General features: G+C 38.8%; 1 protein-coding gene across 3 annotated transcripts in view; it reads right to left on the bottom strand.

Moving 5' to 3' along the window:
* Positions 1-899: 899 nt before the first annotated feature.
* LOC140494119 (otoancorin-like) overlaps positions 900-27,145 on the bottom strand; it is a 207,668-nt gene continuing 181,422 nt past the window's right edge. For all 3 annotated transcript variants that reach the window (XM_072593124.1, XM_072593127.1, XM_072593125.1), the window contains exons 18-25: positions 26,821-26,986; positions 25,352-25,533; positions 18,019-18,171; positions 16,936-17,084; positions 15,739-15,878; positions 13,827-13,924; positions 12,333-12,474; positions 900-5,585 (exon numbers count right to left, since the gene is read on the bottom strand). In XM_072593124.1, the coding sequence (XP_072449225.1) occupies positions 5,515-5,585; positions 12,333-12,474; positions 13,827-13,924; positions 15,739-15,878; positions 16,936-17,084; positions 18,019-18,171; positions 25,352-25,533; positions 26,821-26,986 (1,101 nt within the window). In that variant the 3' untranslated portion in view covers positions 900-5,514. The remainder of the gene's footprint in view (positions 5,586-12,332; positions 12,475-13,826; positions 13,925-15,738; positions 15,879-16,935; positions 17,085-18,018; positions 18,172-25,351; positions 25,534-26,820; positions 26,987-27,145) is intronic.

The raw sequence follows: 27,145 nt of genomic DNA, 5'->3' as shown, positions 1-27,145 counted from the left end.
TTTGATTTTCTTCAAACTTAGGATGTCAGTTTCATAATTACTATAGAATGACTGAGTTTGTCATGTAACTAAAAATGTAAGCTCGAAGGAGATATTCAGTCAGTGTATGGTACAACAGCAGGAAATATTTATCTGATAGCAAGATACATTAAAGGTTTGTTTAATCCCAGAATGAGATAGATGTCACATATAGAATTCGTTATTACAATTTTTTTTGTCCCTGCACCCTGCTGTTGTTATTCTCTATGCTGTTTAAATTCCACCATTTATTTTCTCTGTAATATTAAAAGTAATGTCAGATAATGCCTGAGTAATCTGTATAAAATTTCAAGCAGATAAAACTGATGTTTATGGTTTTATATTTAATAAAATTTGCTCATCTCTTTCCAATATCTATTGTCACAACATTTTGTGAGGTCTTATGAAAATGATTTCACAGACAAAAATCGCACCCAACATGTTAATAATCCAAAAGTATCAACTTTGCTCTGTTGTTGCTTCTATATTTTGTATTTTCTGTTTTTTTCTGCTTTAGTTGCATTTGCAACATGATTAAAATGCAACTTTCAGCTTGTTGAAAATATTAAAAGGAAAATTTAAAAGTATGCATATAATCAAAGAAAGGTCATCAATCAGAATTAAATATATTGCTGAGACTGAATGACAATTAGAGAACCTGCAAATAATGAAAACAACAGTACAGCAACAAGGTCGAGAGGAACTGATTCATTAGATAGCAGTTCAATATTGATTTAGCAAACAAATTGAACAACTGTTACATCATTCATAATTACAGGCATATTATTTCTCTGATTGTGTCTAACTCTTGCAGCTTTTTAAAAAATAATCTGAAACATATTTGCAATCATAGTGAATCAAATCATTGAGCAACATCCAAGTTAACAGTTCAAAAGTTTATTTGACAGTATGTCTGCTTTACCACCATGAATTTAAAATGTCACAATATTTATTTACAGCAATTGTTAAACAAAATATGGCATCAAGATAGTGTAAATACAATAAAGAACTTCTGCTTTAGATAAAAACAATACTGAATACCGTCATACAGAAATGCTTTGCTCATAAAAATTACCTGAATTGACGTTCATGGCTGGATTGATTTTATATTCTTTAACATGTATGTGCCAACTGACATTTAATACACATAAATAAGGATATCTGTCCTCTTCAGGTAAAAGGCAAGTATACTAAGAAAATAAAAAGTTTAATCAGTCTGAAAATAATAAATCTGTACTTTCACTGATAGGAACTCATTTGTTTCAAAGGCAACATTTTGATCTTTGGATTTCCTTGCAGTATGGGAGGCCAGCAAAACCTCAGGACCAGCAAAGAGAGAGCATGAGATTTGTGGCATTTGGAACACCCCCCCCCCACCACCGTCAGTGTTCACAACAAATTACACATGAGCATGAACCATGCCTGGTTGCTAAGTCCTCAGTATTTAAAAAGATCCTGGCAAGGATCACAATGTAACCATTTTGAAATTAAAATAACAGAGACAGGATAAAGCCCGAATAAAACAACAAGGCAGAAATTTGAGAAGGTGATGGAGGTCTCGGCCTGCCTTTGGGAAGTCTTGCTGCATCTTGTAATGCTCGGGCACTTGACCAGCAAGTCAAAGATCATAGGAAATCATAGAATCCCTACAGTGTTGAAACAGGCCACTTGGCCCAACAAGTCCACACCAACCCCACGCAGAGTATCCCACCCACTCACATTCCCCTAACACTCTATATTTACTCCAGACTAATGCACCTAACCTACACATCCCTGAAACCTACGTGCAATTTAGCTTGGCCAATACACCTAACCTGCACATCTTTGGATTGAGGGACAAAACCTAAGCACCCAGAGGAAACCCATGCAGATACAGGGAGACTGTTGCCAGAGGCTGGAATCGAAGCCGGGTTGCTGGCCCTGTGTAGCAGCAGTACTAACCATTGTACCACCATGTCGCCCATGTTGGATGCTTCCCAGGCATCAATGATCTTGGGATGGCCAATCAAAGATTTATAGCTCTTATGTACTCAGCAGCACAGTAGTACATACTGCTGGTTTACATCCAACCTGAGATCAAAGAGGGATTGAGACAAGTTTGAGTGATGGTGTTGCAGGAAGTAGGTTGTGAGGGAGATGGGAATCTGCAGTAAGGGTGAGGGTTCCTTTGAACAAGTTGGAAGCAGTGCTGCTGTCATATAATCAATGGACTAGAGATTCTGAAGCCCAGATTTATGTTCCAGGGTGTGGATTTGGATCCCATCTTGGCAGATTCAATTAAAAATCTGGGATTAAAAGGTGGACAAATGGTGACCAAATAAGTCATGCCAACTTTTATCATGAATACCCTTTTAGGGACAGAAACTGCTGTCTTTACTTGGTCTGGCCAACATGTGACTCCAGACTCACAGCAATGTGGTAGACTCTGAACTGCCCTCTGAGCAATTAGGGAGGGGCAAAGAAGTCTGGCCTAGCCAGTGATACCCACATCCATATAACATATAAAAAACATATTAAAAAAGTGAAGATAGCCACACTGGGAATCTGCGAGGTTTATTTGACATGGTTTGTTTCATGGTTTCTTTGACATGCTCACTGCATGAGAAATGTCCACAATCGAAGGACAAAGCCTACTTCAGAACCTCAACTGGTGATGAAATGGGAAGGCCATCCATGGGAACTTGCCACAACAAGCTTAATTGGAGTGGACGTGGGAAGGTTGGTGGGATTGCAAGTCAATTAATTGACCTACAGTCAATTTACCATGGCAGGGCACATGTTTCTTCTCTCAATGTGAAAAGGTTGTCAAAGATTTTGAGCACCTTTGGAGGTAATTGGAGGAATTTGTATGGCCTCTCAGAATAATAGGGGGAATAGGAAGAAGAGGCCAACCTCCCAGAACAAACATATGTGGTGCTAAGCCCTAGCACAAGTAACAGGAGTATGGTTACATGACTATTGAGTATGGTCCCATGACTATTGATGCAGGGCTGAAAGAGATTAAGTGACTTTACCAGGGCAGGAAGGTTATTGGTGTGACATCTTCAAGTGCAAACTTCTTCAATCTGACTTCCCCAACACTGTCTTGCAAGGCACTCCCCAGACTAGCACACCCTGTAGCTGCACACATTCCTGTCTCATGAAGAACCCCTGCATAATCCAAATTGAACAACTTGAGTTGACACTCACCTGCATTTTACAACCTTCTCACATCCTTGTACCACTGTCATCCTCCACATGTTAGACCATCCTCTCAAAACATTCCATTTCTCACACTCACTTATTCCTCTCCATGTAGTAAAACACATTCACACTGGCAGAACAAAGCCTTTCACTTTGGCAACGAAACACCTGTCAACTATTCACAAACTTAATGACTTAGCTTTTACCAACTGTGACTTAAATTACAGATTCACTGGGAACAGGTACATTGAAACATGTCCTTGTCAGTGAACATGTCAGCTATCTCTTAATGCCCTAGAATACTTGATGACTTAACCCCCTTCACAGGTCAATGCCCATTTCCTTTTCTGCTCAAATACTTTGCTGAATTTTGAAATTAGTTTACTCAAAGGAAACTAAACAAAGAAAAAGAAGTGACAATTACTCCACCTTTTAAATTGAGGTGAATAAATTACTCCTCACACTGAATGTAAAACTGCACAGATGTCACAATTTTGCTTACTTCTCTGTGACACATTCTTCACAGAATAAACATTTTATCCAGATCATTTATGAGTTAACTGAAATAAAGATCCATGATGTACTTTAAAGCAGTTGATACCAGCCCATTGAAAGTTAATACATTTCTTTATTTAGCCTTTACAAAGACAGTCCTAATTTATGAAACGTTAATTTTTAACTAAACCTATAAGAGGGAAACAATTCTAAATTATTCTAAATGATAAATCTGAATCTATTTTTAAAAAAAATTGATTATTTCAGTGAAAGATGCTCTTATTGAGTTAATGATAATCAACAGATCTTAAGTCTTTTCTAGAACATTTCAGACACAAGGGATACAGGCAATAATGTTTATTTTCCCTAGTAGTACAAACCAAAGACAGCAAAGTTAAAAATAGAATAACCACCTGAATAGTGCAACCACCTGATGAAGGAGCGTCGCTCCGAAAGCTAATGCTTCCAGTTAAACCTGTTAGACTATAACCTGGCATTGTGTGATTTTTAACTTTGTACACCCCAGTCCAACACCAGCATCTCCAAATCACAAAGACGGTAAATAAGTCACCCGTTTTTCTCCTCTATTAACATTATTTTGCCGCAATTTAAAGATGGCACTATGGAAGGATGAATTCATTTCTATGCCTTTATTTTGTCCACAATTTTTGTAGATGTGTTAATCTGTTGATTTCAAGTAAATTAACATCTAACTAAAGATCAGAGACATGAATGTGGACAACATGAACTACTAGTGGCAGCAAAACACTCTAGCCCGCACAGGGTAGTTTGTCAGTTCAGCTCATATGCTGACTCCTCACCAGATCTCATAGTGAGGCCAATCTGATGATTTGGCTCAGAGATAGTCTTGGTAAAGACCTCCATTGTAAAGAATGTATTGCCAAAAAATAAATTTATTTGGACAAACTTCAGTTTTATTCCACCATCTTACTAAAGAATGCATACCAAAGCAGTTCACCATCCCATCTCATGTGCCTGCTGAGCTAAAATTTCAAAAATGTTGACTTTATGATTCTCTTGAGTTAATGAAGAATGTCTATCTTCCCAATGGATATTCTCAAATGGATTTAGAAATAACACACAGAAAATGAAAGGCAGCAGGACCATCAAGGCTGTCTTAAATTCATTATACTAACATCATGAAAACTATACATTAATATCCCCATATATATCCTAAAAGAAAGCTTACTCCCACCCACTCATTCAGCTCCAGCTCATCCTCACACACCCAGCACAGTTGTAACATCTGCTGGAAAAGGCAACAAAGGAAACTGTCAAAGATCACATAAAGTTATACAGCGAGTTAGTTGCTTCATAACATGATCTCTGTCACTGGCTAAAGGTTAAATCAGCAGTGATCTTATGTTCTTTCCATTCGCTTCACTGTAACAGTGTCTGGTTAATATTTACTAGCGGGGGATTTAAAAAAGCCTGCGCTTCATGTCTTAAATTATATAAATCACAATGAACACATTTCTTTGACAAACTGGCTATCACCTATTGTAGCAATATTTGAGTTAACTGGCATTTTATGTGAAGTAGAGGTTACTCACAGAATGTATTTAGATTTTCAGTTTTAGGAATGTTAGTGAGAAATCCTATCTTTTTACCAATTGCATTTTATGTGGTTAGTCAATTATCTCTGTAATGCAAATGGGCAGGAATTTACAGCGTTTTAACTGCATTATTTACAGATTTTAACTGCATTATTTTTAACTTGAATTTCAATGGGTAAATTTTTTTGTTGGCTTTGCTTGGTGTCATTTTTGGCATCAGTGATTTTCCCAATTCTGCTGTTTAATGAAGTGTCGCTGTCAAGCTGAGAACCAGAAGGGTCAGTATCATCACAGGGTTCCAGAAGATCGCGCCTGATAAGAAAACAGAATCGGAGCAATAAGATAGAATGAAAAGTCAAACATTCTCAAAGTAATAACATTTTAATACTTAATATTTGCTGAATAAACCAGATTAATCAATTGCTATTTTGCTGGAAATGGGGTCACTGACTGCATTAACACGTCCTGACGTCATCACAGTCTGTTTCCATTCAGCTTAACTGGGCTTTTAATGGAAAAATAGACAAGAGGAAGTAAATGGTTTTATAAAAGCAGCATCATTAAGAAGGACAGTTTAATCTCATCGACATGCATTGCTATGAGAGAGCCTAATTTGCGTTTGCTATTTGGAGAATTTGTGGTGTAACCACTTGTCAGAAGCACATTCACTGCTAGATTTAGAGATGGATAATGAGATTTATACAATGAAAGTGGTCTGTAACTGCACTGATACTGTCAACTTAATAGAACGCTGCACAGAAAGTCAAAGAATCAAAAACAGTAGATCCACAGGATTATGTCACAAAATTATATTAAATTTCACAAGCTCAGCAGTAGACAGCCAGAATTAAAAATGTGAATTATCATAACAGTTTTTGTTTGTGCATTTTATACAATTACTTTGCAGCCTTCACTACAAAATGAGTGAAATGGAAAATGAGAATGGACAGAAAATGAAAAGTGAAGAGGAACTTAAAAAGGCCAATGCATCTTCAGTGGATTTTGAATATTAACAGTATCATAGAAATATTAAATAGAAAGCTATAAACCCAAATGCTCTCACAAGTAATCTCTCTGATTTTATCTTTTAAAATGTCTCCTTTCTATTGTATACCATGTTGACACGTACAAGTGGAAGTTGTATTATCATTGACTAATGTTGGAACTTCATAGATGTCGAGTTGGATATAATCTAGTCTAAGACTGTACATTAATGAGCTTTCACTGCAATCAAATATTATACTTAAGGGGAATGAAAAATCTAGGTTTACAGTACACAATGATTAAAGTGCTTCCCCAGTGTCTACTCATAGTGTATATAATGTTAAAAATAACTTTGTCCACAATCTTTAATATCTCTGTTGAGATTTGAAGTTTCCAGTTCATTCATTTTAATGTTGCTTGTAACTTCATACCAATTGGAGGTTAATCTTGAACCAACTGACCCCAGCAAAGCATTCACTGAGCAAATGGCCATCTGGTACTCTCCAGCCTTTTTGAAGTCTCTCGAGTACGAAACAACTTTGATTATCCGAACAAGACAGGCGAGGAGTATTTTGTTCATATAACTGATTGTTCGGATAATGGATAAGGTTTTTACGGGACCTTAAGATCTTGTTCGGATAATCCGAAATTTGAATAATTGATGTTCGGATAACCGAGGTTGTTCTGTATTTGTAAGCAACCTTTATATTTGAATCTTATTAAACATGAACATTTTTCTATAAAATTCCATAAACTGTGCATATGTACAAGATATGGTTCAGAAGAAAAGAAAGCAAACAAGAGAAAACTGCATATTACAACCTAGATCAGTGATGGAAAAGGCAGTGGTGTAGAACATTATAGCGTAGTACAGGCCCTTTGGCCCTCGATGCCACTGGACTAATAAAGCAGAACCTCAGGATAATGCTTTAGGTACATGGATTCAAATCCTATTTTGGTAGTTGAGAAAATGTGAATTTAATAAAAAGCTGGATTAATGGTGAGCACGTAACTACTGTCAATTATTTTTCAAAATCTATCTTGTTCACTAATGTAATTTATGAAAGGGGATCCTCCATTCTTGCCTGGCATGTCCTACAGGAGGATCCAGACCCATAGCAATGTTGTTGACTCCTAACTGTAATAATCCCATATCACATGAACAAATGCACAAAAAGACAAATTGACTATTGGTTAATCATCACGGCAGCAACAACACAATCTAATCACCAGCAAGAAACCATATGTGGTACAACAGCATTGATAAGTAATTGGTCAGGTTCAATAGCTCAAATGATGACAAGAAATACAAGAATTTGCCATAATAACTGTGTGAAACAAATAGAGTCAGAGAGTCATGGAGACATGCAGAAAGGAAACAGACCCTTTGGTCCAACTCATCCAAGCTGACTAGATATCCTAACCTAATCTAGCCCCAGTTGCCAGCACTTGGCCCATATCCCTTTACACCCTTCTTATTCTTATACCCATCCAGATGTCTTTTAAATGTTGTAATTGTACCAGCCTCCACCACTTCCTCTGGCAGCTCATTCTATACACACACCATCCTCTGTGTGAAAACATTGCCCCTGAGGTCCCTTTTAAATTTTTCCCTTCTCACCCTAAACACTCTATACTGTGAGTTTTAAGCTCAGTTCATCTATTTAGCTGGTCCCCCAAATCTTCTCGTGCTGGAATCCCCCACCCCAGGGAAAAGACCTTTTCTCTTTATCCTATCCATGTTCCTCATGATTTTGTAATCCTCCATAAGATCACCCCTCAGCCTCCAATGCTTATCATTTGATGTCCGCCTACATGCAGTTAAATGTAGGAATAAAATGTTTGCTGTCAGTTATTCCCTTTTCCCCTCCACGGTGTACAACTATAACCCTGCACCCCCAAAGGAAATCTTTAGAAATAACTCAAATTTTGATGTAAATTTTCATCTTTAACTCTTTAAGTTTTTGGTAAAATCCCCAATACCCAAAAATCAGCTTTGTGTCAATTCTGTTGAGTTTCATGGTGAATTTCTTCCCAATCAGTACCAGAAACTTATGTTGTAATTTTACACTGCTCCCTTCATCACCTGCGCACTGCACCCACAGTAGCACATTTATGTTATTTTGCCCTCTGCCAGGTCCTCCTGAGTCTCCTGACACCAGTGTCATATTCAATGTCTAGCTGAATGAAGGAACATTAAGTTTGTAAGGTTTCTATCAGTTTATAGCCCTGGGTTGTATCAATCAACTGGAAAAGGAAAGAAAGAACAAAGCACTAAGGTGCATTTTAAAATGCTAGCTTCTGTTACACCAAAACATTTACCTTCTGCTCCCACAGATCCACATCATTTGATGTCCGCCTACATGCAGTTAATTGTAGGAATAAAATGTTTGCTATCAGTTATTCCCTTTTCCCCTCCACGGTGTACAACTATAACCCTGCACCCCCAATGATGTATACCATCATTGCAGATGTCAGCTGTCCAGGGAACAAATTAAGCAGAACCATTGTCTGTAAAGTACCATAGCAAGCTCCCAGACACGACACGCATGGGAACACGACTTTGAAGAAACCTTTTATGGACCTCATTGTAACCAGTAGAAGAAGCTGGTGCATTGCCAATACAATGGGCATCAAGATATTGTGTTTTGACCCCTACATCTAAACAGAGTTTAGCACCACTGCCCCTGCCATGTGCATGGTGTTCTATGGAACATGAGTAACTGTGGTCTCCTGTGCTTTCTCGGCATTCTGAGGGGAGACCTGTTTGGAAACTCTGCAGTGGATGGCTGCACCACACACTGGAGGTTGTTTCTGGTCCCTCATCAATTTCTGCAGCCACTGTTAGTGCAGCAACCACAGGCACAGCACCAGCATCTGTGCATGGATCCATTGGAGATAGTTCCAATGAGTCAACGTGGGCAATATAAAGAACCAACAGCTCCTCAGTAATTCAGCAGATGCAGCACAAACAATTGGCATTTAAACAGTGTCCTCCAATCATTGCTTTAATGAAAAAGGCAAGGGATGCTTCTACCTGGCCCTTTATATTGTAGACCTTATTCAGATATATGCTGGCATAGATCTGCTAGGAAACTGGAAGCATGGTAGGAAGCATGAGACATACCCCCCCAACACCCCACATTGTCCAAGAAAGGCAGAATGACCAAGAGGATAATGGTATATATATTTTATAGTCCAATGAGCAGCTCCTGGACTTTGTGCAGGTATTAAGATCTTGGAATGCTTTTGTGAATCTTGAGACACAAGTAAAACTTTACAGCTCCTCTGACATTAATTCTGCTTCACAGCCATTACTAGGATCAATTTGTAATGTTTAATGACATGTCAAGATCGCTTGTGGCCAGCACATTTTCTTACATTATTGGTCAGTGCATTAGATTCACATCAAGAATTCTGTAACAACAAGTTTTTAACTTGTACTATATGAATGACTGATTAATGTAATTGCCCCTTGAAGGGCTTTACATCACTCAGAAGCACAGCCTGCTCCCTCAGAGGAATAAAACATTTACTCTATCCACTCTAGTTATGGTGGCAGCATTTTTCATTTCGACTGTGCACTTGTAACTTGGATGAGGATAAAAGATGATAACAGCAACACTCTATACTGTGAGTTTTAAGCTCAGTTCATCTATTTCGCTGGTCCCCCAAATCTTGGTATGGCTTTCTGACTTGACTCTCTATTGATTCCATCATTTCCAATCTTCCACACTTTCCCATCCAGCTCTTTTATTTAACTCTTCATCTCCCCACTTTACCGAGCCCCAGGCACACTGCTTAGTTATACATTGTCACCAACTTTGAAGCCAGAGTGGTGATGACCATCAATTCCTATCTCCTTTAATGCCCCTTGCCCTCCCGTGTTCTTCCATCTCCCCACATCTTCAGTTATTACCTTTTCTAATTCTCGCAGCTGTCTCCCATTCCTACAATTGACTTCCCCATCACAGTAGTGATAATGCCTACTTGACTTCCAGTGAACAGACCCCCTGTCTGTATACCATCTCCCGTTCCACATGGTGAGACAGCCTTGACGATAGACCCCCAACTGATCTCTGCACGGCTCCCTTTCTAACTTAACAACATTTTCAGACTGTTTGAACTGAACCTCCTGGGCTGACTGTAGCCAATTCTCTGCACTGCAGTGAAACAGAATCGCTGAACCTGAATGCTCCAAGCAGATGACTGACAATGTCCAAACCCCTGGAATTGGATGATTCCATTGACTGACTGTGCCAGTAATCTCTGACAGACAGCAGTTCTCCCTTGACTTGATTGGGGACTACTCTCCTTGCTCTTTGTGACATGGCTGTTTGGTTGGAGTGTGCTCATGACATGTTGGAGCTGTGACATTAAAGAGGCATCATGACACTTAACTTTACATCTAGTCTTGACTGATTATTACTGGCAAATGTCACAAGCTATCTGGCTTTCTGTATAGGCAAAAAGACAAGGCAAGACAAGGCAGAGTTGCCTTTAGCACTTAAGTAGACGCAAAGTGAGTGTGAACTCAAAGCAAGCGAAGAGGCCCGAGGTGTATGCGGTTTTGATTCATGGGATAGGCATGCAGCCTGCAGTATGTTTCGGTGTGTTTGAAAATGCAACATTCTTATAAATGAGTTGCAGATGTGCCATGATGATGTGATACGGCTGGTGATTGATGCCAACCTCCAGGGATAAAAGATGTATGCAGGCATTGCCCATGGAGCATGGTGGAGTGGAGCATGCTTAAAAAGGTAGATACCCACAGAAGACACTGTCTATTTACAGCTACCAGGTATCTCTCAGACTTATATGTTGGGGATTATCACCATCTGGTTTCTCCCCACTGCCTAAGAAACCTGCAAGCTGCATTTACGTCACAAAATGATAAAATATTAATAATGCAAATTTATCTTTTTTTTGCTTATTAATGAAATTTTCACTCAACCTTTGAAACCTGATGCATAAAATTGGACATATTTTTCAGTTGAGAATCCTGTTTTTCTATTCTCACTATAATTATCCTAATTCACTTGCCATTGCCTTCATTATTTAGGGCCTCATACAGCTCCACCCTCTATTTTTAAGGAATTAACGTTATAATTGTGGAATATCAAGTTTTTTTTCTATTATAAATCATCATGAATGGGTTTCCAATAGTCATAGTCATACAATATAGAAACAGACCTTTCAGTCCAACTAGTCCATGCCAAACATAATCCCAAATGAAACTAGTCCCACCTGCCTGCTCATGGTCCAAATCACTCCAACCTTTCCTACTCATGTACTTATCCAAATGTCTTTTAAATTATGTAATAATGCCCACATCCACCACTTCCTCAGGAATTTCATTCCACACGCGATCCACCCTCTGTGTAAAAATAAGCTTCTCAGGTCTTTTTTAAATGTCTTTTAAAAATGTGTCCCTTAGTCTTGGAATCCTCCATCCTAGAGAAAAGGCACCTACCATTAACCCTATTTATGCTCCTCATGATTTTATAAACTTCTATAAGGTCACCTCTTAACCTCCCAGGCTCCTGTGGGAAAATTCTAGCCTACCCAGTCTTTCAATACAAAACAGAAAAAAATGCTTGTGATATTTCATTTTCTAACTTAATCCCACATGTATTTTTATTTAATTTTCTGTAAAATGATTAAAAATTAAAGGAATCGTGAGATCTGCATAACCTGTGTTGATAGGCATACACAATATAAGTACAAAGATAGACAGTGAATTAAGATGATAAATTACGATGTTGATTGTGTTTCAAAGAGATATCGCAGTGGACTTTTAATCAAGTCTATCTCCCAACATATACATGTGAAAATAAAGTCTGCAGTTGTTGAAGCTAAAGTCAAAATGGTTGTTAAATATTCACAACACTTAGTTTAACTCATCTCATACCAGGATGGGTGTGTCTTGTCAGGAGGCAAAACAGATGTGAGGGGTTAAATGGCCCACCACTGTTTCTATTTCTTCTGTTCCGATAAAACATCAGCTCTTATCATTCAACACAATAGCATCTCATAATTATTTTTATGGGACTAGTTTATGAAGCTCTCACTTACCAGCATTATCGATGGCTCGCTCAAATCCTGCATTTTCTTGCAAGGCTTGAAGCTTTTCCTTTGACAAGGCTGCTTTCTGTGCGTCAGTCACTGCCCCATAGTTTCGTGGTCCCAGATTTCTTAGTTGCTCGATAGTCATGGCCTAATTTATTAGATTAGATTAGATTAGATTAGACTACCTACAGTATGGAAACAGACCCTTCAGCCCAACAAGTCCACACCAACCCTCCGTAGAGTAACCCACCCAGCCCCATTCCCCTACCCTACATTTACCCTACATGACTAATGCACCTAATACTATGAGCAATTTAGCACATCTTTTGATTGTGAGAAGAAACCGGAGGAAACCCACGCAGACACAGGAGAATGTAATAGGAAAGACATTTTTGTTAGCTAATTAAGAACAGTTTGCATATGGAATGCATTTACATACTCCTCCTGATGATGGAATTAAAAAAAATCATGGGAATGTCTTGTTTTCAAAAAATGTTCCAGCAAAGGAATAAAAAAATGCTAAATTTAAGTGCCAATAAATTCATAAGTATATTTTACATATTATTAGGAAATTTTCAGTCACTGTCAATTCAGGAGAAACTTATGTAGACTTGTTGCCAAAAGAAATTAAGTTATTGTGGATGTGATGGAGCAGGTTTTGTTATTCTTTCCCTTTTTCCTTCTGATTGTAATACATTGACTGAGGTTCAATGCAAATAAGAACGGATTGATTGTCCATTAAGGCACCTTAACATGGACTTCACTACGATTTTTGTTCTTTTTTATTGTTCTAGGAAACCTCAATTGTTTTTCAAGGCATAGGAATTGAGTCATTTTTTTACTATATCATGGGAGACACTAAACATTGTACAATGGAAGATGCAATGGTGTTATAGAAATTACACTTGGTACTATCTATTTATAAACAAAATAACAGGGTGACATTTCAGTCTGGAAGTGAAGCATCATGGGTGGCCAAGTTTCATTGGGTTCACTAAAGACCCCACCCTTCTTTGGGTTCCTTTCTTTGTTTTCAATTATTCCATTCAATGAGTTAAATAGGACCCCATTTGCTGCTTCAGCATACAGATGGTTGGCATTTGCTCTGTGCAGGGTCTAACCATCCACAACCAATGAAACTAGAGAGGATGCTGAAGCTCCATGTTCTGCAAGCGTGACTATTGACCCTACAACTTGACAATCATATGGATTTGATCTCAATGCCTCAGTTTTGAGAGTTGCACTGGGACATCAGTTTGGTGCTCCGCAGCTCACCTGCCAAATTGAAAATTACATGGGGAGAAATGCCAGAATGGCTAGCTATGCAATCTGTTTCACAGCAAAGTCAAAATAGACTCCAAGAGGTTTCAGAGTGCATTAAAATTAGTAATGTTGCCCAACTGTATTAGAACAAGATCTGTGGCACATTTTTCTCATTTGATTCTTTCCAATAATCCAGCTTTCAAACGCAACTCATTGCTGAGTTCTTTTAGCACTTGCCGAAAAGATTTTCGGGGGGATCTTGGAGACTGCTCCAGGTTTTAAGAATGAAACTGCGGATGTCTTCAGTTTGGGCACTTCTTCTGCACTTAGACCAGCTGTAAGAAAAAGGTGAGAGGTTATTCACAATTGAACAAGCTGTTAAAAGTTCCAAAACTTACAATGATTGCTGCAACTTTCTCTGCCTTCGACTGGATGGCTATTGTTTGATCAGAATGAGAGGAAAGCTTTCTCTCCTCAAACCATTCTCAAACAAAATTGTTGTGGGAAACAGAATCATTTTGGCTTGTTTAAGTTTCTTTCCAATCAGCCCGGGTGGAATGTACAAAAAAAAAATCTCCTTGCATGAATTTAAGGATGATTTTTTTTCTCTTGTTTCCGATACTTCAGAGCTAAAGAACAGAGGATAAGGAATGCACTGTCAGAGGTACCGGGCAATATAGACACAGTTGAAAAATGAGTTACTGGAAAAGCGCAGCAGGTCAGGCCAGCATCCAAGAAGCAGGAGAATCGACATTTCGGGCATAAGCCCTTCTTCAGGAATGAATAGAGTGTGCCAAGCAGGCTAAGGTAAAAAGTAGGGAGGAGGGACTTGGGGGAGGGGCGTTGGGAATGCGATAGGTGGAAGGAGGTTAAGGTGAGGGAGATAGGCCAGAGAGGGGGTAGGGGCGGAGAGGTCGGGAAGAAGATTGCAGGTCAAGAAGGCGGTGCTGAGTCCGAGGGTTGGGACTGAGATAAGGTGGAGGGAGGGGAAATAAGGAAACTGGAGAAATCTGCATTCATCCATTGTGGTTGGAGGGTTCCTAGGTGGAAGATGAGGCGCTCTTCCTCCAGGCGTCGTGTTGCCGTGGTCTGGCGATGGAGGAGGCTAAGGACCTGCATGGCCTTGGTGGAGTGGCAGGGGGAGTTAAAGTGTTCAAGGATATATTTCTCTCCCCTCCCCTATCAGCATTCTGGAAAGACCACTCCCTCCGCGACTCCCTCATCAGGTCCACACCCCCCACCAACCCAACCTCCACTCCCGGCACCTTCCCCTGCAACCGCAAGAAGTGCAAAACTTGCACTCACACCTCCCCCCTCACTTCCCTCCAAGGACCCAAGGGATCCTTCCATATCCGTCACAAATTCACCTGCACCTGCACACACATCATTTACTGCATCCGCTGCACCCGATGTGGCCTCCTCTATATTGGGGAGACAGGCCGCCTACTTGCGGAACGTTTCAGAGAACACCTCTGGGACACCTGCACCAACCAACCCAACTGCCCTGTGGCTGAACTCTGTAACTCCCCCTCCCACTCCGCCAAGAACATGCAGGTCCTTGGCCTCCTCCATCACCAGACCACGGGAACACGACGCCTAGGAAACCTCCAACCACAAGGGATGAATGCAGATTTCTCCAACTTCCTCATTTCCCCTCCCCCCACCTTATCTCAGTCCCAACCCTCAGACTCAGCACCGCCTTCTTGACCTGCAAACTTCTTCCCGACCTCTCCGCCCCCATCCTCTCTCTAGCCTATCACCCTCACCTTAACCTCCTTCCACCTATTGCATTCCCAACCCCCCTCCCCCAAGTCCCTCCTCCCTACCTTTTATCTTAGCCTGCTTGGCACACCCTCCTCATTCCTGAAGAAGGGCTTATGCCCGAAACGTCGATTGTCCTGCTCCTTGGATGCTGCCTGACCTGCTGCGCTTTTCCAACAACACATTTTTCAGCTCTGATCTCCAGCATCTGCAGTCCTCACTTTCTCCCAATATAGACACAGTTAACATCCAAAATGAAATTAAATTGAAAAGGTTTGGTGTTATGAAAATTGTGATAAGAATTATTTGTTGTTTTGGTGTAAATAATGGCAGGAAGTAATTGGATCAAATGGCCCATTCCATTTTAAAATATCAATGTATTTCGTACCTGCTACGACCCCAATCTCTTGTAACTGCGCGCCAGTCCAGGTATCCACACTGGAATATGCTTCCACTGCTTTATTCTTCAAAGCAGTTAGAGTCTCAATATTAGGACACATTATTTCCCCAATCTCCTGGGCAGCATTGCTTCAGAATATAAAACAGAGCGATCTGTGAGCATTTGACATTGCCTTGGCTTGGCATGCTTAGCAATACAGATGATTTAATTCAAATTCAGAGTCACGAAGTGAAATAAAAACCTAATCCAGTTAAGTCTGCAAAAATTTTTTAAAACTGACATGCAATTTATGTTGGTGTGTAAGCGAGATCAATAAATGCGAACAAATAAAGTTAAATTGGCTTGAATTACTATCAGCATTCTCCACTCATTTAACTCATTGCTAACTATTTAATGCAATGGACAGTCCATTATGCAAATACAACTTACAGATCCATAGGTACCAACTTCACTTCTCACTCAATGTTCAGGTATTTAGTCTTAGCTAGAATGAAGCTGAACATATTTTCATGAACCACATTGTGGCTAAGTGAGAAATCACGCTTAATTCCCACTCAATAACCTCTACTGAAAGTGCTCATGTGTGGACATTTTCAATGTGCTCAACGGTGAGGTCTTTCACAAACTTTCTCTCCATCGATGCTGTAAGACTTGCTGAGTTTCTGCAGAGATTTCAGTTTTTGCTTGATTAGTTGCTAATTTTCACTGCCTAACCACACAATGTGTCGTAGCTACTTAAATGAATTATTGGAATGGGAAGTGCAACTGGACACTATTGAGCGTTAGCTGAGAGGTTGGAAGAAAAGCAAAAGAAAATTGCTAAAAAAAAAGTCCTAATAGATTTTTCTGCCATTAAATTTATTCCATTTCCATTTTGAACAAGTGGAACTCCAAATTACTAGCCCCTCCTCTTCCCTGGCCTCTGCAGATGAGAGAGATTCACTCTACACATTATGTTCAGCAATCTGAAAACCATCAAATTTCATGGAGTGATTGAATACTGGATTCTACACTTTTCACAAGAACCTTCAATCACTGTTTTTTGTTTTTAAGTATGTTCTATGACACCATGTTGGAAGTAGGCATTACATGTAGTTTTGTGGGCAACATGCTGTATTTCAAATCTTAGTCTCATTCATAAAGTTGAAAAAGCCAAAAGCATGAAAAATGAGTGTTGAGTTTTACCTGTAGGCTATCACGTTAATGTTCTTGATCTCACTTGGGCTACGGGTACAAAGGAAATAACCCATAGCAACAAGATCTGCGCTACTGAGTTCACTGTCTGATCGCTGACCCAAAAAATTCTTCACGATAGTCTTGGCTCGACTGGAATACTTTAAAGACAAGAAAATCGCTGTAAATCATCAATCCTGGTGTGCAAGAATTTAATATGGCTGTAAGGTCATCACAGCAAATTTGTATGATTATCTCTTAATAAACCATTGACAAAGAATAAAAGCTTGAACAGAATAATTAGAATTATGACGGGTCTATTCACACTTTCTTTAAAAAGATTATTCATTGGAAATGGGTATTGCTGGCTCAGTTTGTCCATCCCCAATTGCACAGAGGGAATTTCACCCCACTGCTGTGGTTCTGGAAACATATGTTTAAGGATATCACTGAACCAGATGGTTCCTTACAACAGTGGCAATTAGGATAGCTTTATTCCAGCTTTCTAATTGAATTTATATTTCAACATCTGCCATGATGGAAGTTGAACTCATGTCCCCAGGCCTTTCTCGGGTGCTGGATCACTAATCCAGTGACATCATCACAACACCACTGCCCCCTTCATTTGAAAAGGTTGACAAGAATTACCATTTGTTTCATCTTTTGTTCCTCAACATCATGGATCAGGCTTTTTTCTCCCCCTTTGCCTGACCATTGGTGATCAATATTTCTCATCATTATTCTACAATCTCCGAAGTTGTCCCAAAACAATTACACCTGGTTACCTAAACTCTACAGGCGATACTTTTGTCTGGTTAACCCCTTGTAGAACTTAACAATTTCTTCAATGCTTCCATTCGTTTCTTTTAGGAAAAGCCAGGCAGGTAGATTTAAAGAAAGCAAAATTAAAATACATGTTGTGACTAGGTTAGTGACTCTCACATTCTTCCTGAAGATCATTCACTGAAAGTTGCAAAGCAGTTCAGAGCCAATCAAAACAGTTCCAACAATGATCTTCATGTGAAACAAAACAGTTAAAAATAAACTAAATGGCTTTTTGAATGAAGTAAGTGGTAAGTCAGAACTCATTCTGACCTCAGTGCTGGCCCATTCCTTGTTGTCCGAGATTGCACCAATAGTATCAATATCGGGTGCAGTGAAATATTGCGTTACTTCATTTTCATCAAAGCCAAGTGTGATCCTCTTTAGAGAGGCAAGCTGTTCATTTGAGGTTTTATTGCTAAAAGCCTGAAAGACACAAGAATTTGATACATGAAACTGCAATTGCATATTATTTTTAATTGTAAAATATCCCATGCTAACCCAAGGTTATCTTTGATAACATAACCATGATGGTCATAGTAAAATGAGTTTAGCTTGGTGTGCTGATAAAACTAAATTCTGCTCTCAGCACACTTTCAAACGCAGCATCATTGAGCCGCAAAACTTTTCCAAGGTAAGATAATGAGTTAAATTGAGAGATTAAAGTCACTACTTCATTAATAATTTTCTCATTTCGATTTTGAAGAGTGAATCTGTAATTCAAGCAAGAAGTCAGATAGTGGTAAAGATGGTTGGACCATCTGGTAATGTCAGATTTCATTGTTAAATGGTGAAGCAAATGGTACCCATTGTTATTTACTGATAATAAATTGAGAAAATAATTTCAGACTATCAGCAGCTGTCTGGTGAAGTTTGAATATCCAAAAGGCTATACTGCTCGCCCATGATATTTGCAGAAATAACTAAATGGTTACTATTATGGGCCCAATCATTAGCTAGAAAGTTAGTGATAGTCCTGTTGCAATCATTTGTGGAAGCCCAGAGAGTACTAAAACTAAAACAAACAGCTTGTTGGCTATCATAAACATCCCAGGCTCCTGTGGGGGAGTTTTCCACAGTAATCTGCCATGCAGGATAAATGTCAAGATTAAAGTGTTGCTGGAAAAGCACAGCAGGTCAGGTCAGGTTTTTGCCCGAAACAACAATTTTCCTGCTCCTTGGATGCTGCCTCACCTGCTGTGCTTTTCCAGCACCACTCTAATCTTGACTCTAATCTCCAGCATCTGCAGGACCCTACTAATCAAAGATCAGCAGCACCACAAGGAGAAGTGGCCAATTCCATTACTGCAGCAGCGCTGAGGAGAAGTAGCATTGCTGAAAACCTCAGAAATCAGGTAAGGGAAAAATAAGTTTGGAGGTCTGGGGAGGGAGATCCTGATAAGCATTCCGTGTAAGTAATTGAGGGGATCCTTCTTTGATTACTTCCCTGATGCCAGTAGGTCCCTTCATTTTATGGAGACTGTTCAAGAAGGACTGTCCCACCCTCTCTTCCCCCCAACCCCCAAAGAAACATAGATCTTCCAGGATTTATCTGGCATCTTATGCATTGACCACCACTGGTTGAATATCAGGACTTTAGGTGGTCAGTTAAGGGTCCCTACTTACTTCTATGTGGAAAAGCCATTCTCCCTCATCTGGGAATGTGAGGGATGCAAAGTTGGAACAGGGCAGGCTTTCTACTGTTTGTGTCCCAGGCTACACAAGGAAAGGGGCTTTGAACTCAGCCCTCACTATGACCTGCAAAGTTATAATGCGTTGAATGGTGTGAAGATCTTGCATTTAAGCATTAAGCCTGAATGCAACAAATTGTTGGCTGAGTCAAGTAATGTTGACTGAGGCTATTGTTTTATAACCATGATAATTGTTAGTTATTACCAATCAGTCAATCTCACATATTACAAAACTGAACAATTACAAGTCTCATTCATTCAGATATTGATTATTGTAGCTTGTAAATAAATTTAATTTAAATAAGTTTAATTTCATCTTTCCATGCATTCTAATTTTTCTCTTTCTCATTTAATCCTCTTTCCTTCTCGTTAATGGGATGAGGCTAAGTTGTGTCATTAGAATGAAAGTGTCAAGATTTAGTCATGTGAAGAGTTGATGGCAGAGATTCAAGACAGTCTAATCCTTTCTCCCATCTCTCAGGTCCCTCTTGCCTTGTTTCCTGTGTGATGCTATCATTAATTCCAAACTTGCAGCAATTTACTGAGTGAAATGCTTTAGTCAAAAGCTGCGGGGCTATACTTAATTGATGGCAGACACTTTGTTACCTTGCTGTAGCACCATCTGTGGCTCTGCTGTTTGGAAATGATTCTTCGAACTGATCAGCACATAATCTCTGAAACGGATCTCAGGTGAAAGCAAATTTGCAACCCTTGTTATACCTCGAAGACCATGTGAAAAATAACTGTGAGGAACATAAGGTTCTCCCAACTTGTTTGAGGGATGGTGAGGCTGTACCTTGAAGAAATATTAGGCGAACTGGGCCTGTATTCTCTAGACTTTCGAAGAATAAAAACACATCTCATTGAAATCTACAAAATACTGAAAGAGATAGACAGGGTTGACGCAGCCCTGACAGTCTCATAGAACATAGAACATTACAGCGCAGTACAGGCTCTTCAGCCCTCGATGTTTTTCCAACCTGTGATACCAACCTGAAGCCCATCAAATCTACACTATTCCATTCTCATCCATATGCCTTTTCAATAACCATTAAAATGCCCTTTACATTGAAGAGTGTACTACTGTTGCAGGCTGTATGTTCCATGCCTCTATTACTCTCTGAGTAAAAACAGAGGGCACAATTCAATGAAATGGGAGCTGTTATTTAGGACTAGATTGAGGATTTTTTTTTTGAATTCAGTGTGCTGTGAATCTTTGGAATTTTCCATCTTAGAAAACTGTGTTCAACCTTTGAATATGTCTAAATGAGAGATTCATAGATTTATGATTACTAATGACATAAAGAATTATGGGGACAGTGTGGGTAAAAAGCGTTCAGGTATTTGATCAGCTATAATTGTATTAAATGGTAGAGCTGTTTCAATGGGCTGAACGGCCTGTTCTCGTCCTATGTAATACTCTGATCGGTTTTCTCACTCTCTTTCCTTTTGCTGATGATGAATATCATGAACTTATTGAATTTCATCTTTAAAATGGACAGCATCACTATTGTATGATGTATTTTCTCTGCCTGGAATGCTTGTGCCAATAACTTAGTGTATCCTTCAGGTCCACAAAATTTCATTTATTGATTTTATTCCACAGTTCCTCTGCCAACTGGTGGGTGACTGGTCAAAGATTTCCAAAATAATTAAAAGGTCTCATTCACTCCCTTTCATTACCATGATTTTAATATAATAGAGTTTCAATAAAACTTTAACTAAAATATTGTGTTTACTTCAAAACATATATATCTCAAGAAAGATACATTTGCATGAGAAAGGTTTACTGGAAGTTGTGATTGTAGGAACAGGAGCAGGACATTCAGCCACTTAAAACTATTCCAACAGAGCATTTAAGGCTGTCTGCATTTTAATGCCATCTACCTTCCTTAAATCCACATCACTTGATAACTTTGGCCAGTAAAAACCAATTAATCTCAGATTTAAAATTCCAATTTAACCAGCATCTACAGTCTTATGGGAAGAGAGTTCTACCTTTCAGTAATCCTTTGGGTGAAAACACTTCCCAATTTCACTTCAGAACAGTTTAGTGCTAAATTTGAAATTGTTGTTGAGGTTTGAGATTCAGGATTCTTTTCTGTATCTATTGAATCATTCTTTTTGCTTAAGTATACAAACTGATTCACTCCTCACACTTCTAAACTCATGGGAATATAAAACATGTCTTCTCAGTTTAATTTGTATACTTAAACCATAATAAATGATTCAATAGATACAGAAAAGAATCCCGTATCTCAAACCTCAACAACAACTTCAAAATTAGCACTAAACCATTCTGAAGTTAAATCAGGAAGCATTTTCATCTAAAGGGTTACTGAAAGATAGAACTCTCTTTCCAAAAGACTGTGGATGCTTGTTAAATTTTAAACCTGAGGTCGATAGGGTGTTTTTTAGGCAAAGTTATCAAGGGACATGGATCAAAGGTGGGTAAATGGCATTAATGTGCAGATGGCTATAGTGGAATAGTTTTGAGTGGCTGAATATCCGACTCCCACATTCACAACTTGCCTGTATTCTATCCACTGAAATCAGCTAAATTACTTTAAATAAATGAGAAAATGATTCCTCTAAACTTCTCATTAATAGCTTTAATGAATAATATTTGAATCAATCACTCATTTCTTGCTTTGTGTTTTAATTAACTCTCTATCTCATCTTCACCAGCAACAAATACAGGATCATTCACAACGGTCTCTCCACTAAATGCATGGATAACAAAATGGTGTTAAAATTTTGTCTTTAGTTTCTTTGCAATCTATTAAGTTAAAAAAAATGCTCAAGGTGCAGTGAAAGGGAAAGTGAAGCTGGTCTTTTGTGATATTCTTCAACCACTCCTCTGCCATTTGGTTTAAACTGCAATATCATAGCAGTCACTACAGGCCACAATAAATAGACTTATAAACTTAATACACAAATGAAATCTCATTCTCAATTAGTTTACAAGTTAATGCCTCAGGCTGCCAGTTAACTTTCAATCCCTTCTCTGCTGTGCTCTCCCTTTTGATGCTACTTGTAGCTTATTATGCATCTCAAATCACTCATCAGTCTGAATTACTTTTCTTGGTTATGTACTATTTCTGTAATCTTCATCAACGTGTTATCTCAAGGCCCCAGAACTGTGTCACTTCTTATTTTATGTTATCCTTTTTTCAGCAGTAGGACTTGGGCATCACTGGCTGGCCAGCATTGACAGCCCATCCTTATTTGTCCTTGAGAAGGTGGTGGTGAGCTACCTTCTTGAATCTCTGCAGTCCATTTGCTTTCTTCAAGAATATTAAATTAAACAGGTAGGCTTTGGCTGGAGTAGACTTACGCCCCAGCTGAGCTGAAATACAAAATGGCGGTGTTTTTATTGTTCATTTGTCAGACGTGACCATCACTGACAGGTCAGCTTTTAATGCCTGTCACTAGCTGTTATTGAGAAGCTGGTAGTGAGCGGCACATATGTTTTGCACATATAAATAGATTAGTTGATTAAGAAGTAAACTTCTTATATTGACAGAGCTTCAGGATCTGCATTCATGACTGTTATCTTCATTAGGTTCTCTTACGCAACTCTTTCACATAGCCAGCTTCATTTTTGCAAAAACTAAGTTTAAATTCATTACCTGCAAAATCAGTATCATTCACTAACTTTGCATTGAATCTAATGTTCGAAGGCAACTTTGAAGAGCACTCCAAAATGCCAGTAGGTCTGTAGATTTGTTTTTCTACATAACGAACTTTTGAGCTCAAATTATATAGCGTGTGCTGAATGCAAATAGTGTGAGAAGTCGATGTACAGCTGCTTCTAATTGCAGAGTCAAGGGATATAAGTGTTGACATAATCACATATTCCAACATGGACCAGTGCAAGAAGGTAGCTGTGCATAAGACTCCCATAACCCAAGAATGTCCTTGTAATACCAAAAACAGTTTAATACCTTGGCTAGATTGGTGAACATTTTCAGTGAGTAATTGTGCAGTTGAACAAATCACAGTGTCAGTGATAGATGTTCTTTTGAGTAACAGTCAATCATTTTTCCTTGTGGTTTCATATTGTACCATGTTTTCGGTCCCTGAGAGTAGTCATTTAGCAACAGACATGTGAAGTACGATACATCATGCAAGTCATGTTGGGATAATTGAAATTGGGCATCTGGACCTAATTTTCCTTTCCTCTACTGTACATTCAATTGAATGATTCATTGATCTTACAGGGTGTGGAGACTCCAGCAAGTGAACAGGCAGTTAATACTATGTCTCCTGAAGGTAACAACACATAATTTCAGATTCCTGGATGAGGATGTGCTGCTATCCAAGACTCAAATCATATGAAGATCAAATCACAGCAGTTTTAACTGTTGATGGGTTGGAATTGGCAGTGTGTGAATGTTCCTGGTGGATTTATAAGATAATAGACTCTTTGACATTTCATTGTACAATGTGTTTTTCAAATTCTTTGACAGGTTTTTCTCCCCTCAGGAAAGGTCCAAAAATGTAACTCATTATGACAGGAATCTTCAGTTGCACCAAAGATTAGCTGTAACCAGGGTATTATTGAGGTGATTGCTGGAACGCAAGGTCTTGCAATCCATGTTATCTCTGGCAGCATTGACAGTCACTCGTTTTCCGCTTTATTAACATTCCTTCATACTCAACAAGGTGTCCCTTGAATGGGATTTAAGGCAACAAAATTGCTATTCAATGAGACAGAACAAAGTGGAAAGCCAAATGTGTAGGTGCAAGACATGTCAATCTCTGATAGCAGAGCAAGGAGATGATTCAAAAGATTCAGCCATCAGACACTTACAGAGGATCTGCTTGGTTTTCCTGAAAACTGCAGCTAATGGATTTGTTAATGGCAGAGTCCACTGCCCTGCTGTGTGCCGATATTTAACAGCATTTCAACTCACTGCACAAAATTCTGAAGAAAGTGGTTCTCCGCTGGGTTTAATCTAATCACCCAGTTGGTAATTCTAGCTGATTTAGTTTAAAGCTTCCATATTATAATAGTGTTTTCTGCACGATTTACATTTGGTGGAGTTGCTCTGAGAAGGTGTGACATGTTCATTGAGTCCTTTAAGTGGCAGATGTAATTTTTCTTTGAAGAATTCTCTGCTGCAACATTAAAAATCCAATTATTTTTAAAATGTAAGGACCCAACAAAATGTAACAACTGACCATTGTCTATGATATAAACTTTTTCCCTCCTCTACTTATAGTTTGATACTACAGGAAGAATGGTTATTTAGTCCTTAATTGTAAATAGAATGGAGCTGATCGCTATTTGTGTTTGTTTTTCCACCATTGAAAAAAATTGGGTTGCAAGAAGGCACAATGCTATTAAAATTGTCCTATGTTTGTGAGCTTCCCAAGTTCATGCTTGTTGAGTTGTCCTCAAAATAAGGGCCAAATGCCCTGCCAAAACAGGCAAAAGCCTCAAAAAATATTTATATAAACATGACTATGTCATTGATAAAATTGACATTTTATAAAGCTGTTCTGAAAATGACCTAGGATGGATTGTTTGAATGCCGATGAAGGGCTGAAAGACACTTCCCGGTCTCTCAGAAATCCTTCTCCTGAATGCTGATTGGACATCCCTCAATTATCTAACTCAACACAGGATCATTCACTCCCCTCAAAGGAATAAGTCTAACACATCTCCCTGACAGAGTCAATGGAATTCCTGTCTCATCTAAGTCAACCAATGCAAACATTATTATTCAGCAGTGTACCAAGCATGAAATTGTTTCCAGCCTCTCTCTAGTGCCATCAGATGAGTGATGCAACTTGTTTGTATACTACCCAAATGATCAACTGGCATAAATAAACTGGACTCTAATTGTTTAAGAGTATGTTTGCAAAGTTTTGCTGAGGAGACAACCAAAGCATTGCCATTCCCTCACCTCCAAGGCTTTTGATTTTAACACGTTCAGCTGACCAATGTTGAAACCTTCGACCTGAGTCAGTGTGTCGAGTGAATTTATGAAGTCCTCGACTGAAATGCACATCAACTGTTCAACAGTCCAAAAAATGTTTGCTTCTCCAAGAGCTTCGATTTCCTCTTCAGTGGGGCGTTTTGAGCAAACTGGAAGGAAAAGTAAATAACAGATAAGAAGAAAGATTGATCTACTCTGACATTTAGTTCTTGGATCTTGGACAAAGATCACAATCTGTGAAAGTTGACTGCAGGGTCTGTGTTGGATGGACCCAGAAAATGCCAACCAGTTTATTGAGAAATTAAGTTCAAAATAATTCTTTGGCCAACTTTGAGAAAATAATGGAGTTGAAGTTTATTGGCAATTTATTGTATGCCGAGTTAAGGATTCACCAGAACAACTGCCGGATGAACCATTTTACAACTTTGCTTCCGCAGTTCCACCTTCAGGGATGCCCAACTAACTTTGCTAATGGGACTTCAAAAATTCAACCGCATATTCTGCAGTGAAGCTTGGACCTAAAATGTTTGATTCAGAGGTAAAATGTTACACTGCGTAAAATTCAAAATCAAATGAAAGCGGTATCTGTAAAATCAAATACAAGACACAAAAGATAATACATCATTTTAACCTCAAATTTGATGTTATCCAACTGGTCCTTCACAGAAATTTAATGAAACAGAAGAAGGCCATTCAGCCCATCATATCTGCACCAGCTTTCCAAATGAGTGTTACGACTTAGTGCTATTCTCCTGCAACCTTCCCATAACCTGGACAGACTTTGTATCCAGGTTATCATCCAATGCTATCTTGAATGCCTTGTTTGAACTTACCTCCATCATATTTCCGGCAGTGCATTCAAGATCTTAAGTAATCATTGTATGAAAACAATACTTATTATTTGTCCTGAAACATCCCTCTTTACATTAGCTGCTAGTCTCTTTACACAATTCCTCTTTGTTTCTCTTATTTGCTTTTTCACCTGCCTACTGAATCTTCTATATGTATTTAACTTGGTTCTCAATTATACTTTCTGCTGACACCCATATTTAGCACACTTCTATCTCTTTCATTTTTAGCCCAGGGAGCTCTGGATTTATTTGAACTATCCCCTTTTGAGGGAATGTACATGAGCATTAAGTATCGCATGGGAGAGAGCAAAGAAGGCATTTCAATGGAAAATATTCCAATTCTGTCATAGGTGCTTTATGCATTTTCTCTAATCGATTTAAATGAAATGAAAATTGAGTTGACTTTCTCACTAATGAATAATCTTCTGTCATATTTTCTACTCTCATCTTCTCAGAAGCTGTTTAACTCCAGATAGTAAAGAGAAATATCTCCTCACATTGTGACTGCCATATTGATCTCTCTTTGTTGACCTCCTTATTCATGGTGTTTTTGGCCTGAAGGTTGATGACTTCTATGATACATACCTGGTGCCCGTTTTCTCCTGTTGTTTTCTGAAGCATTGTTCAGCATACTGAAGACTTTTTGATAAAGTGCAGAGAAATTTGGAGAATTGTCAAAATCAGGAGGGACAAAATTCTTAACAGACTTGTAAGAGGAGAGGATTTCCAAGAGTGCTGTTTGGATGTCGTCCTAAAGCAAAAGTCAAATGTTACAAAAGGAAGGCCTTAGTTAACATATTTTTAAGTTAAGGATTATTGACTGTGTCTAAGCAACATATAATAGTTTGGGATACAATGAATTACAAAGGGGGAGTTAGAAAAGCCCCTGTAAGCAATAATGGATGAATAT

Source organism: Chiloscyllium punctatum, chromosome 23 (assembly GCF_047496795.1).
Source record: "Chiloscyllium punctatum isolate Juve2018m chromosome 23, sChiPun1.3, whole genome shotgun sequence".
In the NCBI taxonomy this organism is placed as follows: Eukaryota; Metazoa; Chordata; class Chondrichthyes; order Orectolobiformes; family Hemiscylliidae; genus Chiloscyllium; species Chiloscyllium punctatum.
This window is presented reverse-complemented; position numbering and strand designations above follow the sequence as displayed.